This window comes from Balaenoptera ricei, chromosome X (genome assembly GCF_028023285.1).
Source record: "Balaenoptera ricei isolate mBalRic1 chromosome X, mBalRic1.hap2, whole genome shotgun sequence".
NCBI lineage: Eukaryota > Metazoa > Chordata > Mammalia > Artiodactyla > Balaenopteridae > Balaenoptera > Balaenoptera ricei.
This window is the reverse complement of record NC_082660.1, coordinates 63,592,366-63,608,356: the sequence shown is the minus strand read 5'-3', so window position 1 is coordinate 63,608,356 and position 15,991 is coordinate 63,592,366. Positions and strand designations below refer to the sequence as shown.

Below are 15,991 nucleotides of genomic sequence, written 5' to 3'. Positions count from 1 at the left end.
GTTGTCTCCTCCTGTACTGTTTCGTTCGAAAGAGAAACTGGCAGTGTGCCAAAGGTACCTTTGCAGTTAGTTGTTTTGAATTGACATTTACCCGTAGAAATGGATTTCCTCCCCCCTTTTTTGGGGGGGAAATGTGAAAGTAAAAGATAAGTAAAACGAGCAGGCGACCCTTCACCTAGATTCACAATTTTAACATTTTTTTTTTAAAGATAACTGCAACTTTTTTCAAAGTTATTTATTTATTTATTTATTTATGGCTGTGTTGGGTCTTCGTTTCTGTGCGAGGGCTTTCTCTAGTTGCGGCAAGTGGGGGCCACTCTTCATCGCGGTGCGCGGGCCTCTCACCACCGCGGCCTCTCTTGTTGCGGAGCACGGGCCCCAGACGCGCAGGCTCAGTAGTTGTGGCTCACGGGCCCAGTTGCTCCGTGGCATGTGGGATCTTCCCGGACCAGGGCTCGAACCCGTGTCCCCTGCATTGGCAGGCAGATTCTCAACCACTGCGCCACCAGGGAAGCCCCCCACAATTTTAACAGGTTTTTTTTCCTGAACCATTTAAAAGTGAGTTACAGATATCGTGATTCTTCACCCCTAAAAATAGACTTTTTTCTACACAACCACAATACCATTAGCACATCTTTAAAACTTAACATTAATTCAATATCACTTAACATACAGTCCGTATTTAAATTTCCTCAGTTGTCCTAATTGGAGCATTTTACATTTCAATCCGGGATCCACTCAAGGTTCATGCATTGTATTTGTTTATCTCCCTTTAGTCTCTTAATCCAGAATCCACCAGCATTTTTCTTTGTGTTGCATGACACTACGTATTTGGAAGAATCCAGGGAAGTTGTCTTGAAAATATTCTATAGGCTGAATTCGTCTAATCTTTTCTTCAAAGTGATTCCGGTTAAATATCTTACCGGTCATCAGAAGGCACAATGTCAGGTTGTTCCAATGTTGGTGATGCTAAATTTGATCACTTCAAAAAAGTGGTGTCCACCAGATCTCTCCATCGCAATGGCACATTTTTCCTTCTGTATTAGTAAGTAACCTATGGGGTGGTACTTTGAAATTCTGTGAATATTCTGTTCTCTATCGCCCTTGCACCCAAAGGTTTTAGCATCCGTCGATGATCGTTGCCTGAATCAATTATATTGGAAGAGTGCAAAAGGGTGATTTTTCTAATTCTTAATTCCTTCTATATTTATTAACTGGACTTACTCAGTAAAGAACTTTCCCTTTTCTTACGTCCTTTCTTGTATTTTTATTTTAATGTGTTACAATCTAACAGCATCATTATCCTTTTTGATCCTCAAACTGTTACAAATTTGTCCAATAGTTACCACTTCACTCTGGCTCCTGTATCCTTTTGACATGACCCCAATTAGTCTTTGAGCACTTCCTTGCTTTTTGGCACAAGATGTTCCAAGCTCACTCTGTGCATTCCCTGTCCTGGATCTGATATAAGACATTTCTCCAAGGAGCCCTGGTTCCTTTTAGTGGGGAATGGTGTTTAGAAAGTGGGGCATCGGGACTTCCCTGGTGGTCCAGCGGCTAAGACTCCGCCCTCCCAATGCAGGGGGCCCAGGTTCGATCCACATGCGACAACTAAGAGTTCGTGTGCTGCAGCTAAAGATCCCGCACGCCGCCACGAAGATCCCGCGTGCCGCAACTGAGACCCGCCACAGCCAAATAAATAAATAAATTAAAAAAAAACAAAACAAAACTGGGGCATCATTGCTTGTAGGCCCTTTCAGTGGAGAGAGAGAAAAAATTTTTAATGAATGAGTTTATACTAATACCTTCGATTCAAATCTAATACCACAGGGTTCTCCCTCACCGTTCCCCATTTCATATTTGTATCTTGCTTCTCTTACAATGAAAACTCTGGTTCCTAACACCAATATATTACTCTTTTCAGAATTACAAGACCAATACCACTACCAACAGTTAACCTAAGTAAAGTTCAGAAGTTCTTTGCAGTTTTCTGTCCTTAGACTATATCCTATTAAAAATTACGTGAATCTTTTTTTTCCTCTGTGGAGTTGTTTCCGTTTGTATTCAACTTTAGGATTTGCTTTTATTGTCCTTTTTAATAAAAAGGATAAAAATTTTATACAATTTTTATTTTTAAAAAATGTAAACTTTTACATGGTTCAAAGTCAAAACTATATAAAAAGCTATTTCCAGAGAAGTCTTGCTCCCATGCCTATGCTCTCTGCCCCATTGTCACCCACTCCCTGTAACCATTTTCATTAATTTCTGGTTTATCCTTCCTGTGTTTATTATTTTTTTCAATTGAGGCGTAATTGACATTAACATATTAGTTTCAGGTGTACAGCACGATTCGCTATTTGTATTTCCTGTGTTTCTTTTTGCAAATATATGCAAATGAGTATGTTCTTATCTCTTCTTTTTCGTTATATACCCATGTATTGTTTGATTCTGTTTATATGAAATGTTCAGAAAAGACAAAGATTAGTGGTTGCCTAGGGCTGGGGGTGGGAACGGGGATTAACCGCATGAGGGATCTCTTTGGGGTGATGGAAGTGTTCTCAAACTTAATTTTGGTGATGGTTGCATGACTCAGTAAATTTACTAAAAATCATTAAATTGTACTTGAAATGGGTGAATTGTACAGTATGTAAATTATACCTCAATAAAGCTGTTTTTAATAAAACAAAAAACATGGTTTTGCACTTCTTTACTCGTGCACTTACTAGTGTACCAGCGCTATTTACAGTTGCCAGCCAGGATTGGGGGAGTGGTTCTTTGTGGTTTTTTTGGGGGGGGAGGAGATCAAACCCACTCCCTCAGCAGTGAAGGCACAGAGTCCTAACCACTGGACCACCAGGGAATTCCCTAGTTCATTTTTATAACAAACGGGAAGGAGATTTTTCTGAGATAACTGGAAGAGGCAAAAAATATTAAATGATATATCTTATCTTCACAACCCAGCCCCTAGCACAGTCAAGCCTGTAACACAGTAGGAGCTTGATAATTGTTTACTGAATGTAGTGTAATAAGTGAGGAAAATCACCAACAAGGAACTAACTGGTCTGTCATTATTGAAAACCAGGAAATGAAGCTAAATCCTGGGGATGAATAGGTAGGGGGTGGGCAGGAACTAGACAATCAATGTTAGCAGGGCAGACAGTTCCTTACCCTGATTATCTGATGTAGAGAAATAAGCACAGCTACGCATAGGTGCCATGTGCAATATGACAATTATAGTTATTTCATCCTTTGCAAGCTGAAAAGCATTTAGAAACCACTCAAAGCAAAGGGGTGGTGGTGAGGAATTGCTTTGATTTTTAGAAAGCAATGGACCCAGTAAAATCAGAAAAGTTTATTACCATTCCTTATGAATAATTTAAAAGTGATATTAGCATGTTAGTCTTCATACAAATTCCTTTCAAGTATAAAAACCAAGATGTCAGTGTATGCTTAAGACTATTAAATCAGACCAATACAAAACCACTCTCTCAGACTTGTGGATCACACCTCCATTTATTAGAGGACACAAATTTGCCCAAACCAAACCCAGGCTTACATTTGGGAATTTGCCAGGCAAAGGGAGAGCAGGAGGCACTATTAAATTAAAATCCAACTTAAAAGATTTCAGTAGCTAAATAGAAAGTTCTCAGAGACCCAGGTGACAGCCATGTTTCTAACCCCTTTGAACCATGAAGTCCTGTGAGCACCCAAGGTGGCATCAATCAGAACATCCTGAGACTGGAATACACTTTCATTTGGCTGCCTTTGGGAAAACCCAGTGACTCTACCCAAGGGCAGTGGGCACAGTGCCCAGAAGCCAGTTGACTTCTACAGTGGCCACGTTACTGTAACAGTAGCCCCACTTTCCAAAGTGTTACTGGGCCTTAGTTGAGGAGGTCCACCCTCACCCTCTTCTAGTTGACTCACTTCTCATACAGAATCCCTGCCACCCTCAGGAGGCCCTGAGTCACACACTGGAAAATAGATACAGTACATTGGACCTGAGATAGAAGGCAAGCGCTGGACAACAGTATTCATCCTGGATCCTCCACAGCTTTAGACAATCAGCAGTGTAGAAATATACACCAATGAAGTACTATGTGGAGTGGAGGGTACAGTCATGAAGGAAAAAGAAAACAAAACACTAGTCCACCATGAGGGAAAAGGCAACCAGAAGAAAAGGAGGAAGAATAGAGAATTTACATAACCATTTTTAGAAAATATTTATTTATTTATTTATTTTGGCTGCACCGGGTCTTAGTTGAGGCAGGCGGGCTTCTTAGTTGCGCCAGGCAGGATCTAGTTCCCCGACCAGGGACCAAACCTGGGACCCCTGCATCGGCAGCGCAGAGTCTTACCCACTGGACCACCAGGGAAGTCCCTACATAACCTTTTATCTTCTATCAATACTTGATATTTGACCTCCAGGTTCCAGGTTCTCCAAGAGTAGCGTTGCCAGATTTAGCAAATAAAAATACAGGATGCCCCATTAAATTTGAATTTCAGATAAACAGCAAATAATTTTTTAGTGTAAGTGTGTCCCAAATATTGCACTTATACTAAAAAATTATGGTATTTTATCTGGCAACCCTCTCCAGGAGGTTCAGTTAGCCTGAGGTTACTCTGATCATATCCCGTCAAAGGGCAACAGCAAGATGATCACAGAGCGAAGCTCAGGCACTCCACCCACCCCAAGGGGAGAGCGAAGCTCAGGCACTCCACCCACCCCAAGGGGAGGTACGTGTTCCTTTTAGCTCCATTTCCCAAACTCTCAAAAATCCCATGCTATTCTGGCAGGGTGAGAGGATATGTGCACAGTGGAGTTGTCAACCACTATTTGCCAGGCAGAGGAGTTAAGGTTTCCTTCCATATCAAATGAGGAAGGTCAAAAATACAACTAGGGAGAAGGAGCAGCAGGCCCACTGAGCAACTCCAGCAACACCGCCACCAGGGCGACGACAGCCCTGCGGCCTGGAAACCCAACGTACCCCAGCCCTGTTGGAGCAACCTCAAAAGGCACACAGGGCTGAACACACACACAGGGAGATACACAGAGGAGGGAGGAACAGGAAGAGAGCAAGGTAGTCTTTATAGTGACTCAGAGGAATGACAGCAGAAGAGAAGTATCAGAGGCATTCACAGAATCCCCTGACAGTGACTGGCAGGACATTTTATTTCATTGGTCGTTTCATTGGTTTTATTTAGGGGGTTAATCTTCAGTGGTCTTTCCTTCAAGCGGAAGGATGATGAGAGAAAAAAGAGCCACACAGAAGCCTCAGAGACACAGCTCTTCAGAGGGACTGTTCATTACACATCACCGTGCCTATTGTGCTAGCAGAATCTGAGAGCAGATCTGAACATCAGATCCCACAGCCAATATACTATCGTGATTAAGTGCCAAACCCACCTCCTGAGGATGGAAGAGGAACCAATAACAAGGCCATGGCTGGTAAACATTCCTCTCAAAGGCATGAAGAGGGAAACAGCACAAAGAACAGGACCACATTATGCTTTTTTCACAGTCTCCGCCATGGGAATTCCCAGTGCCTTGTAATCCAGCATCTCTGAAACTGTGTTCCCAGAGATGTTAATAGGTGTGTTGCATGGGACCAAAAAACAAAAGTTCAGTGAAATAAGTTTGGGAAATACTGCGTACTTATTAAAAGTTATAACTTCCTGCAGTAGAAGAAACGATTTGGCATTATTTAAATCACTGGTTCCTGCCTTATTTGACCACAGAACCCTTTTAAGAAACATCTATTACCATCTCACAGAACTCTAGGAATGCTGCTTAACCATTATTGCAAAAATATCTCCTCTCAAGAATGGAAAGAGCATGTCAACATTGGGAACACCCAGGAATCACACATAAGATGGTTTCCAAACATTAGTATATCAGAAAGCTTAAGGCAATGATTTGAAAACTTGGAGAACCTTGTCCTTCTGGGAGGCACTTGCTCAACGGTAAATACAGCCAGGGACGCTGAAATTAGATTTCAAACAGCCAAGCAAAAGCCTACAAACAACAGCGCTAGGCTGCTCTGCTTAGTCGTGGCCTGGCCAGGACAGAAAAGAACAGCGCTTGGTGGCATCTCCTCTTACCACTTCGACAGGAGAGACACACACACTCTCACTCTCTCAAACTTCCTCCAAAAGGTTCAGACCAAACTTCAAAGCAGCCAAGTGCAAACTAGCCTCTCTTTGTTCCTCCAAAAGCTGAATAACCTGGAGTCTAGGGTTTCCAGGGGAAGAGATAAGTGGCTCACGCTGGCATTGTTAAATGCTGTCAAAGGAATTCCCCCTTATTCTCCTTAGGTGCAGTCCCCAAGCAGCACCCCAAAAGCTATAAGAGGACACACTTCTTGCTGTTCTTCTTTGTAGCAGGGTAAAGCACAGCCCGGACAGCTTCTGAAAATACCTCATGGACCCCATCCTGCATCAGGGCTGAACATTCCAGATACTTCACAGCCCCCACCTGCTTAGCCAGGGAAGTGCCTTGCTGAGGAGTTGTGGGCACTAGGCTCTGTTCCTTCAGCTTCTTCACTGTCTCAATGTCACTTCGCAGGTCCCTCTTGGTGCCTACCAGCAAAACAGGTACATTGGGGCAATGATGGGAGACCTCTGGGTACCACTTATGCCTCACATTGGCATAAGAAGATGGGTTGCCAATGGAGAAACAAATGACGAAGATATTGGTCTGGGGGTAGGAGAGTGTTCGCAGTCGGTCATACTCCTCTTGGCCGGCTGTGTCCCACAGGTTCAGGCTGACGATCTGGCCGTCCACAGATGTCTGGGCACTATAGTTGTCAAAGACAGTAGGGATATACTCCTCGGGAAAGGCGTTTGTCGTGTAACTGATGAGGAGGCAGGTCTTACCTACAGCCCCATCTCCCACAACCACACATTTAATCGTCTGCATTCTTCCCTTGGAGTCCTACGGACAAGAGAGAAAGAAAGAATGTTCACAGACATCTGGTTAATTTCAGGAGCCTAAGCCGTATAAACATTTCTCTCTGAGGAGAAAGAAAGGAGGTGAGACCCCCCCACACCGCCACCGCCACTTGCCTGGCCTCTTAACACTATAGAAGAGTCAGCTGCGAAAGGTTGCAGAGGGCAGGAATTCTTACCACGGAGTCCATGGACTGCTAGAGGATAAGCTTCAGTAGATTCTAGAAGCCACCTCTGCAGCTGTGTGCAATATTATGTGCATAAGGAAATTTTTCTGGAAAGAAGATCCAAAGCTGTCATCAGACTCTCAAAAAGGACTGTGAGCCCAACAAGATAGGTATTTATGTTGCAGTATCGTCATAAGGTCTGCGTATACAGTATCAAAGGTTCTAAAATATAGCAGATGCTAAATAAATGTTAACTAATTAAAAAACAAAAAAAATTGGCATAGAAAGAAGGTTCCCAAGGTTGAAACGAAAGGAAACACATCTCTTACTTTGGGTCTGTGGCTATAGACTTAGCAAAGGACACTCTGTTCCTGAGCAACAGTGACGTCATAATACTGGAGAGGAAGGTAGGCCAGTCAGACTCAGCCATACAGAGAAGCGGCTAAGAGTCCAGACTCTGAAGTCAGACCTCCTGGAGTCGAAAACCAGTCCTCTCTTTTCCTAAGCTTTGTGAACTCGGGCAAGTTTTTAACCTGAAGCTTACATGAAAGAATGCATGTGCTGTATGCTGTACTTATTAGTGCCTGCCACATAGGAAGTACTCATTAAGTGTTAGAAGCTACTATGACTTCACAGAAATTACTAATCTGCCGGGGAAGGCAAAAGTTCTATAATGTGAGTACAATGCTAGACAAACCAGGGGGTCTCACCCCTTCCGACCTTATCTGAGTAAAACTACATGTCATAACACCACTATATTCTCGTCCATTTCTTCAGGAATCAAGTATTTGTGAGTTAATGGTACAACACAGATGATCTCCAAGGAGCACGTTTACTATGAGCTCCCATGTCTGTACCCCCTTATTAATATTCTGTCAATGCCCTACTGTGTCAGTGCCTCCACAGCACTCCATTTTCTTTAGCTTCTTAACTAGTACCCTCATTTCAGACCCGATCCTCACAGCATTAACTTCAAGTGTCCGAACATGGAGGAAAGGGGACACATTATCATATGTATTTGATTATGGAAAAAAATTTGAGAATCAATTAGTTTCTCACCTTGGGAATGTGGGGGAATAGACGCATTCCCCCATCCTGCTGTCTTATTAGCTAAGGTCTACATTAGGTCCATATCATAGACAAAAACCAGACAAAACACAACAGCTCATTTTGGGTCAAGGGAAAAAAAAGTTGGCCTTCTCAGCATGCTTCGCACAGGCCCGCTAGGGGTAGCTCTCTCCTCACACAGCCAGCTCTGCCCAGTGAGGCGTTCCACCTAGAAGCCTTCCTTTCCTTGGCACAGGTCCCACAGCTAAAAGTCCAGAGCCTGATTCAGCTCTAGTAGGCAATCATCCCAGAAGACTCACTGACCATAGCTGTCTTTTTCCATCTAGGAATATGCATGAGGATCAAACACACAAAGTCAATGGAAACAGGGCAAAGTCACCACCACACTCCATGAGAATAGCCTTCCTTGACTTTTCCAGTTTGGATTCATTTCTTTTGCCTCTGATAGCAATCACTGCCTGTACAACTCATCTTCCCAGCCGCCTCTACGTATCATCCAGTGTCTCTGCTCAAAGTGACTGCTTTCAGGACAATAGTGCATCTGAGGGGGTTGCTGAACTAGAGCAAAACTCTTAGGCACAAAGACCGTTTTGCATCCCAAGTTCAGCTCCTCACCTCTATAACTAGGAAAAGCCATCTACACTCTTTTCTACTTGTTTACGTCTACCAGTGCTCCTGGTATATATAATAAATACCAGGCCTACATGATGAAATGCACCTAGAACATCCCAGGTCTGAACAAAACCAAAACACCCTCACCTATAGCAAACTCTCAAAGAAAGGGAAGGTTCAGCAAAAGTGGGAGGGGGCTGCTTTGTACAGTTGACTCATTCATTCAGCCCACATATTCATTATACGATTTTCTCTGCTTGTGTGTATATTTGAAATTCTCCATATTTAACAAGTTTAAAAATAAGACTAGGGCTTCCCTGGTGGCGCAGTGGTTGAGAATCTGCCTGCTAATGCAGGGAACACGGGTTCGAGCCCTGGTCTGGGAAGATCCCACATGCCACGGAGCAGCTGGGCCCGTGAGCCACAACTACTGAGCTTGCGCGTCTGGAGCCTGTGCCCCGCAACGGGAGGGGCCGCGATAGTGAAAGGTCCGCGCACTGCGATGAAGAGCGGTCCCCGCACCGCGATGAAGAGTGGCCCCCGCTTGCCGCAACTAGAGAAAGCCCTCGCACGAACCGAAGACCCAACACAGCCAAAAATAAATAAATAAATAAATAAAGTAGCTATAAAATTAAAAAAAAATCAGTAGATTCAACTGACTATGAAATTCTATATATAGATTTAAAAAAAAAAAAAAAGACTAAAAAATATAATCCAAGAGAATTGAAGACAGGATCTCAAAGAGATAATCGCACACCCATGTTCATTGCATCATTATTCACAACAGCCAAGAGGTGGAAGCAACCTAAATGTCCATCGATGGATAATGGATAAAGAAGAAAAAAAAAATATATATATATGTATAATTCAGCCTTAAAAAGAAAAAGGAAATCTTTTCATACACTACAACATGGATGAACCTTGAAGACATTATGCTAAGTGAGATAAGCCAGTCACAAAAAGCCAAATATTGCATGATTCCACTTATATGAGGTATCTAGAATAGTCAAATTCATAGAAACAGAAAGTAGAATGGTAGTTGCCAGGGGCTGGGGGAGGGGGAAATGGGTAGTTGTTTAAGGGGTATAGACTTTCAGGTTTTCAAGATAAAAAAATTCTAAAGATCTGTTGCACAAAAATGTGCATATACTTACTGTACTGTACACTTTAAAATGGTTAAAAATACTAAAAATAAAAATAATAGTTTTTAAAGGGCTGGGAACTCTGAGAGAAGGCTAGGAGTTACAAGAGAGAGGCAAATATTCTGTTTATCACCAATATGAGAAAAGGTTGTTTCGTTCAGCTCCAGCATCCAGCACAATGCTGTCCGGTTACAGATCACCCATAGCTTTCCCCTCATCACCACCGCTATCCACACACTCTCCCAGGCACTACTATGCACAATGCACTGCTAGGAGGGACTCAAAAAAGGGTTAAAAAAAAAAAAGAACGATGATAGAAGTTTATAGTCTTAGGGTAAAGGCAGGACTTCTATAAGAAGGTAAACAATAATACACAGTAAAGCATGGTCCAGAGAAAAATAAGTTGCTATGAGGAAACAAGGGGAAATTAAAAACTGAGAGCCTGTTACAGGCATTGTGTAAAATACTTTCACATATCTTATTTAAGCTTCATAGTAGCACTGTAAAGTAGACATCACCTCAGCTCAGAGATCATTAAATATGTCTCTAGGATTGGAAATTGGAAGAGGCCTGGAGCTGCAGAGACCAACACCTCAGAAGGCATTCACTTTTAACCTTGGAATTACAGTTTCTTCTAAATCTTCCATTCTCATCTGACAAAGCATCCTTCTTCACATGTACATTTCCCAGCAGTCACTTTTCTCCTAGGTTAGAGGCACAACATAAAAGACCCCATAACTGGACTTCCCTGGTGGCGCAGTGGTTGAGAATCTGCCTGCCAATGCAGGGGCACGGGTTCCAGCCCTGGTCTGGGAAGATCCCACATGCTGCGGAGCAACTAAGCCAGTGTGCCACAACTGCTGAAGCCGGGGCGCCTAGAGCCCGTGCTCCGCAACAAGAGAAGCCACTGCAATGAGAAGCCCGCGCACCCCAACGAAGAGTAGCCCCCGCTCCCGCAACTAGAGAAAGCCCGTGCGCAGCAACGAAGACCCAACGCAGCCAAAAATAAATAAATTTTAAAAAAAGACCCAGTAGCAGTAAAGACAAGAATGCAGCTCAGAATATTACTATTTCTAGCACATTCTCCCCCCAAGTCTCACCCTTTCCAAAAGTCAAACCCACTTGAAATCACTCTTTCTGAAACTAAAACAATTCAGCAGAAGACCCTCATTTTTATTTACTACTTTCTGCAACTTAGTTATCTACTAAATCCGGGAAGCTTTTTCACATTGAAGACTGACTTTTTGGTTCAAGTCCAGTCAAAGACACCCCAGGGCGAAGGAAGCCATGTGAACTCTCCCCAATCTGGAGCCAGGGGAGGCTATCCTGCGCTTGGAAACTTAACCAGAGAGGCAATTCTAGTGACCCATCGATAGCCACCGCAAGCCCGCTCAGCCCTTCCCTCACATCCTTTCCACCGAGGGTCCTTGGTTCTGGGACTTCAGATGGACTCGTGAGCCTGGGACAGAGAGGTGCCTCACGTCGGATTCACAAATAGGAAGAGCTGGCTCGATCTTCCCCGCTATACATACAACTCATCCCACTCTCAAATCCCTTCCATCCAAGGAGTGGCTCATGTACTAAGGTAACCGTCCCGGGGATGGGGAGACTCGAGAAAAGAGCGGATGAGGGGGCCGCCTGGGGGATGGTTCTCCATAAGGATTACCCGGCAAAGTAGTCGTCCTCCCGCGCTGTTGAACCGCCGCTGGCAGAGCCTCCCAGGCGTCTCTCGCTGGGCTGGGCAGGCTCGGCGGGCTCGGCGCCACATCCGGGCAGCTACCGAGCCCCGCCCCCGTCGTCGGACGCCGTCCCCCACCCGGTGCCCCGCGACCTCCTGGGAAATGGAGTTCTAGCGCCCGCCGCGTGCTCTGCAAGTCACTGGCTTCTAAACTACACCTTTGGGTAATCAAGGATCTCTGGGGTCCCAGTTCCTCGGTTCGGAGGTCCCCGAGCTTCACATTTCCCGTGACAAAGTGAGGCCGCCTCCTCCTCCCCAGACCGCTGTTTTCTCCTCAAGACAAATATTAACATAAAGAGGCAGTCAGGGAACTGAAAAAGTGTTAGTAAAAACGGAGGCGGTAAAAGAAGAGTTAAGGTAGCTGTCACCATATATTAGTTTGCATTTTCTAGAGTTTTATATAAATGAAATCATACAGTATGCACTCTTTTTTTTTAACAGCTTTATTGAGATATAAATTCACAGACCATACAATTCACTCACTTAAATTGTACAATTCAATAGTTTTTGATATATTACATTATTAATTTTTTAAAATAGTGGTAAATATATATAACAAAATTTGCCATTTCAACCATTTTTAAGTGTACAATCCAGTGGCGTTAAGTACATTCGCAATGTTGTGGAACCATCACCCTTGTCTATTGCTGAAACTTTTTCATCACCCCGAATAGAAACTCTGTACCACTAAGCAATAGCTGCTCATTCCCCTCTTCCCACAGCCCCTGAAAACCAACCTCTAGTCTACTTTCTGTCTCCATGAATTCGACTTTTCTAGCTACTATTCATCTATTGATGGACATTTGTATTGTTTCCAACTTTTGACTATTGTGAATAATGCTGCAGTGAACACTGGTGTACAAGAATATGGTTTTGTTGATTTTTCTCTATTGTTTGTTTTCTATCTCACTGATTTCCACTTTGATCTTCATTATTTTTGTTCTTTGAGTTTTATTTGCTCTTCTTTTTACTGAAGTGAAAGCTGAAGTTATTGTTTTGAGACTTCCTTCTGTTCTGATATAGGTGTTTAGTGCTTAAAAATTATCCTGTAACTGTTGTTTCAGCAGAATGTCATGAATTATATGGTGTGGTTTCATTTTTATTCAGTTCAAAATATGTTCTAATTTCTTTTTTGATTTCTTCTTTGTCCCATGTGTTGTCTAGAAGTGGATTACTTAGTTTTCAAATATTTGAGGATTTTCCAGAGATGTTTCTGTTATTGATAGGTAATTTAAATTCCATTATTCATATTTTGTGTGACTTGAATCCTTTCAAATTCATTGAGACTTGTTTTGTGGCCTAGAATATAGCCTATCCTGGTAAATACTCCATGTACACTTGAAAAGAATGTGTATTTTGCTGCTATTGGGTGGACTGTTCTATAAATGTCAACCAGGTCAATTTGGTTGATAGTGTTATTTACTTCTACTATATCCTTGCTCATTTTATGCCTACTCGTTCTATCAGTTATTAAGAGTATTGAAATCTCTGACTTGAATTGTGGATTTGTCTATTTCTTTTTACAAGTTTATCAGTTTTTGATTCATGGATTTTTTTTTTTTTTTGGCCGTGCCACGCAGCATGTGGGATCTTAGTTCCCGGACCAGGGATCGAACCTGCACCCCCTGCAGTGGAAGCGCAGAGTCATAACCACTGGACCACCAGGGAAGTCCATGATTCGTGTATTTTATAGGTCTTATATTAGATGCACAAGTGTTTAGAATTGTTATGTCCTCTTCATTAATTGACCCCTCTATCATTATGAAATTACCTTCTTTATTCATGGTATCTTTGCTCTGAAATCTACTTTGTCCAATATTAATATAGCCCCTCCAGCTTTCTTTTGACTAGTGTTATCATGGTACATCTTTTTTTTACATACTTTTACTTTTTTTTTTTTTTTTTTAATTTTTTTTTTATAGCTACTTTTATTTATTTATTTATTTATTTATTTATTTATTTTTGGCTGTGCTGGGTCTTCGGTTCGTGCGAGGGCTTTCTCTAGTTGCGGCAAGTGGGGGCCACTCTTCATCGCGGTGCGGGGACCGCTCTTCATCGCGGTGCGCGGGCCTTTCACTATCGCGGCCCCTCCCGTTGCGGGGCACAGGCTCCAGATGCGCAGGCTCAGTAGTTGTGGCTCACGGGCCCAGCTGCTCCGCGGCATGTGGGATCTTCCCAGACCAGGGCTCGAACCCGTGTCCCCTGCATTAGCAGGCAGATTCTCAACCACTGCGCCACCAGGGAAGCCCCATACTTTTACTTTTAACCTATTTGTGTCTTTGTATTTAAGGAGTATTTTTTGTAGGCAGCATACGGTTGGGTCTTGCTTTTTTTACCCAATCTGATCATCTTTGCCCTGTAACTGGGGTGTTTAGACCATCTACATTTAACGTGATTGTTGATTTGTGATTGTTAGGTTTGAGTCTGTCATCTTGCTATTTGTTTTCTATTTGCCCCATCTCTTCTTTGTTCTCTTTTTCTGCCTTCTTTTGGATTAATCAATATTATTTTTATTCCATTTTATCTCCTTTGTTGGCTTATTGGCTATACCCCCTTTTTTTTTTTGGCCACATTGAGCGGCATGTTGGATCTTAGTTCCCCAACCAGGGATCAAACTCACGCCCCCTGCATTGGAAGCATGGAGTCGTAACCACTGGACCACCAGGGAAGTCCCTAGCTATACCTCTTTGTTTTTTTATTTTAGTGGTTGCTTAAAGGTTGATGGTGTACATCTATAAGTTATCAGTCTACCTTTAAGTGTTTATTATACCACTTCACAAAGAGTATAAGAACCTTACATTATTATACTTCCATTCTCTCTTCCTGGACCGCTCATTGTGCATTCTACTTTTATCTCATGATACATTGTTATTATTTTTGTTTAAACAGTTACTTTTTTTTTAATTTTATTTTTTTTGGCTGCATTGGGTCTTCGTTGCTGCACTCAGGCTTTCTCTAGTTGCAGCGAGCCAGTGCTACACTTCGTTACGGTGCACAGGCTTCTCATTGCGGTGGCTTCTCTTGTTGCGGAGCACGGGCTCTAGGCACCCCGGCTTCAGTAGTTGTGGCACGCGGGCTCAGTAGTTGTGGCTCGCAGGCTCTAGAGCGCAGGCTCAGTAGTTGTGGCGCACAGGCTTCGTTGCTCCGCAGCATGTGGGATCTTCCCCAACCAGGGCTCAAACCCGTGTCCCCTGCATTGGCAGGCAGATTCTTAACCACTGTGCCACCAGGGAAGCCCTAAATAGTTACTTTTTGTTGTTGTTGTTGTTGTCTTTTTAAATTTTTATTTATTTATTTATTTATTTTTGGCTGTGTTGGGTCTTCGTTTCTGTGCAAGGGCTTTCTCTAGTGTGGCAAGTGGGGGCCACTCTTCATCGCGGTGCGCAGGCCTCTCACTATCAAGGCCTCTCTTGTTGCGGAGCACAGGTTCCAGATGCGCAGGCTCAGTAATTGTGGCTCACGGGCCTAGTTGCTCTGCGGCATGTGGGATCTTCCCAGACCAGGGCTCGAACGCGTGTCCCCTGCATTGGCAGGCAGATTCTCAACCACTGCGCCACCAGGGAAGCCCTAAATAGTTACTTTGTAATACTGCATTATTTAGAGCAGTTTCAGGGTCACAGCAAAATTGAGCGGAAGGTAGAGAGTTCCCATGATACGTCTGTTACAATCAACAAACCTACATTGGCACATCATTATCATCCAAAGTCCACAGTTTACCTTAGGATTTATTCTTGAAGTTGTATATTCTACGAGTTTTAACAAACGTATTCACCATTATAGTATTATACAGAATAGTTTCACTGCCCTAAAAATCCTCTGTGGCCTGCCTATGCATCCCTCCCTCCCTCCTAACCCCTGGCAGCCACTGATCTTTTTACTGTCTCTTAGTTTTGCCTTTTCTAGAAGGTTATATAGTTGTAATCAATCTTTAGCCTTTTCAGATTGACTTCTTTCACTTAGTAATATGCATTTGAATTTCATCCATGGCTTTTCATGGCTTTATAGCTCATTTCTTCTTTTTTAAAAATAGAGTTTATTTTTCAGAGTAGTTTTAAATTCAAATCAAAATTGAGCTGAAAATAGAGAATTCCCATATATTCCCTGCCCTCTCACATGTACAACCTCCCCCATGATCAACATCCTACACTAGAGTGGTACAGCTTTTACAATTGATAAACCTACACTGATATGTTATTACTACCCAGAGTCCATAGTTTGCATTAGAGTTCACTCTTGGTGGTGTACATTCTATGAGTTTTGACAACTGTATGATGACATGTATTCACCATTATAGTATCATACAGAATAGTTTCACT

General features: G+C 42.9%; 1 protein-coding gene across 1 annotated transcript; it reads right to left on the bottom strand.

Annotated features, from left to right (window-relative positions):
- Positions 1–3,494: 3,494 nt before the first annotated feature.
- Positions 3,495–11,705, bottom strand: LOC132356874 (rho-related GTP-binding protein RhoG-like). Its single transcript, XM_059910034.1, has 2 exons — positions 11,604–11,705; positions 3,495–6,934 (listed from the first exon to the last, which is right to left on the bottom strand). Exons 1-2 carry the CDS (start codon positions 11,703–11,705, stop codon positions 6,344–6,346), a joined length of 693 nt encoding a protein of 230 aa, XP_059766017.1. The 3' UTR covers positions 3,495–6,343.
- Between the last annotated feature and the right edge of the window lie 4,286 nt (positions 11,706–15,991).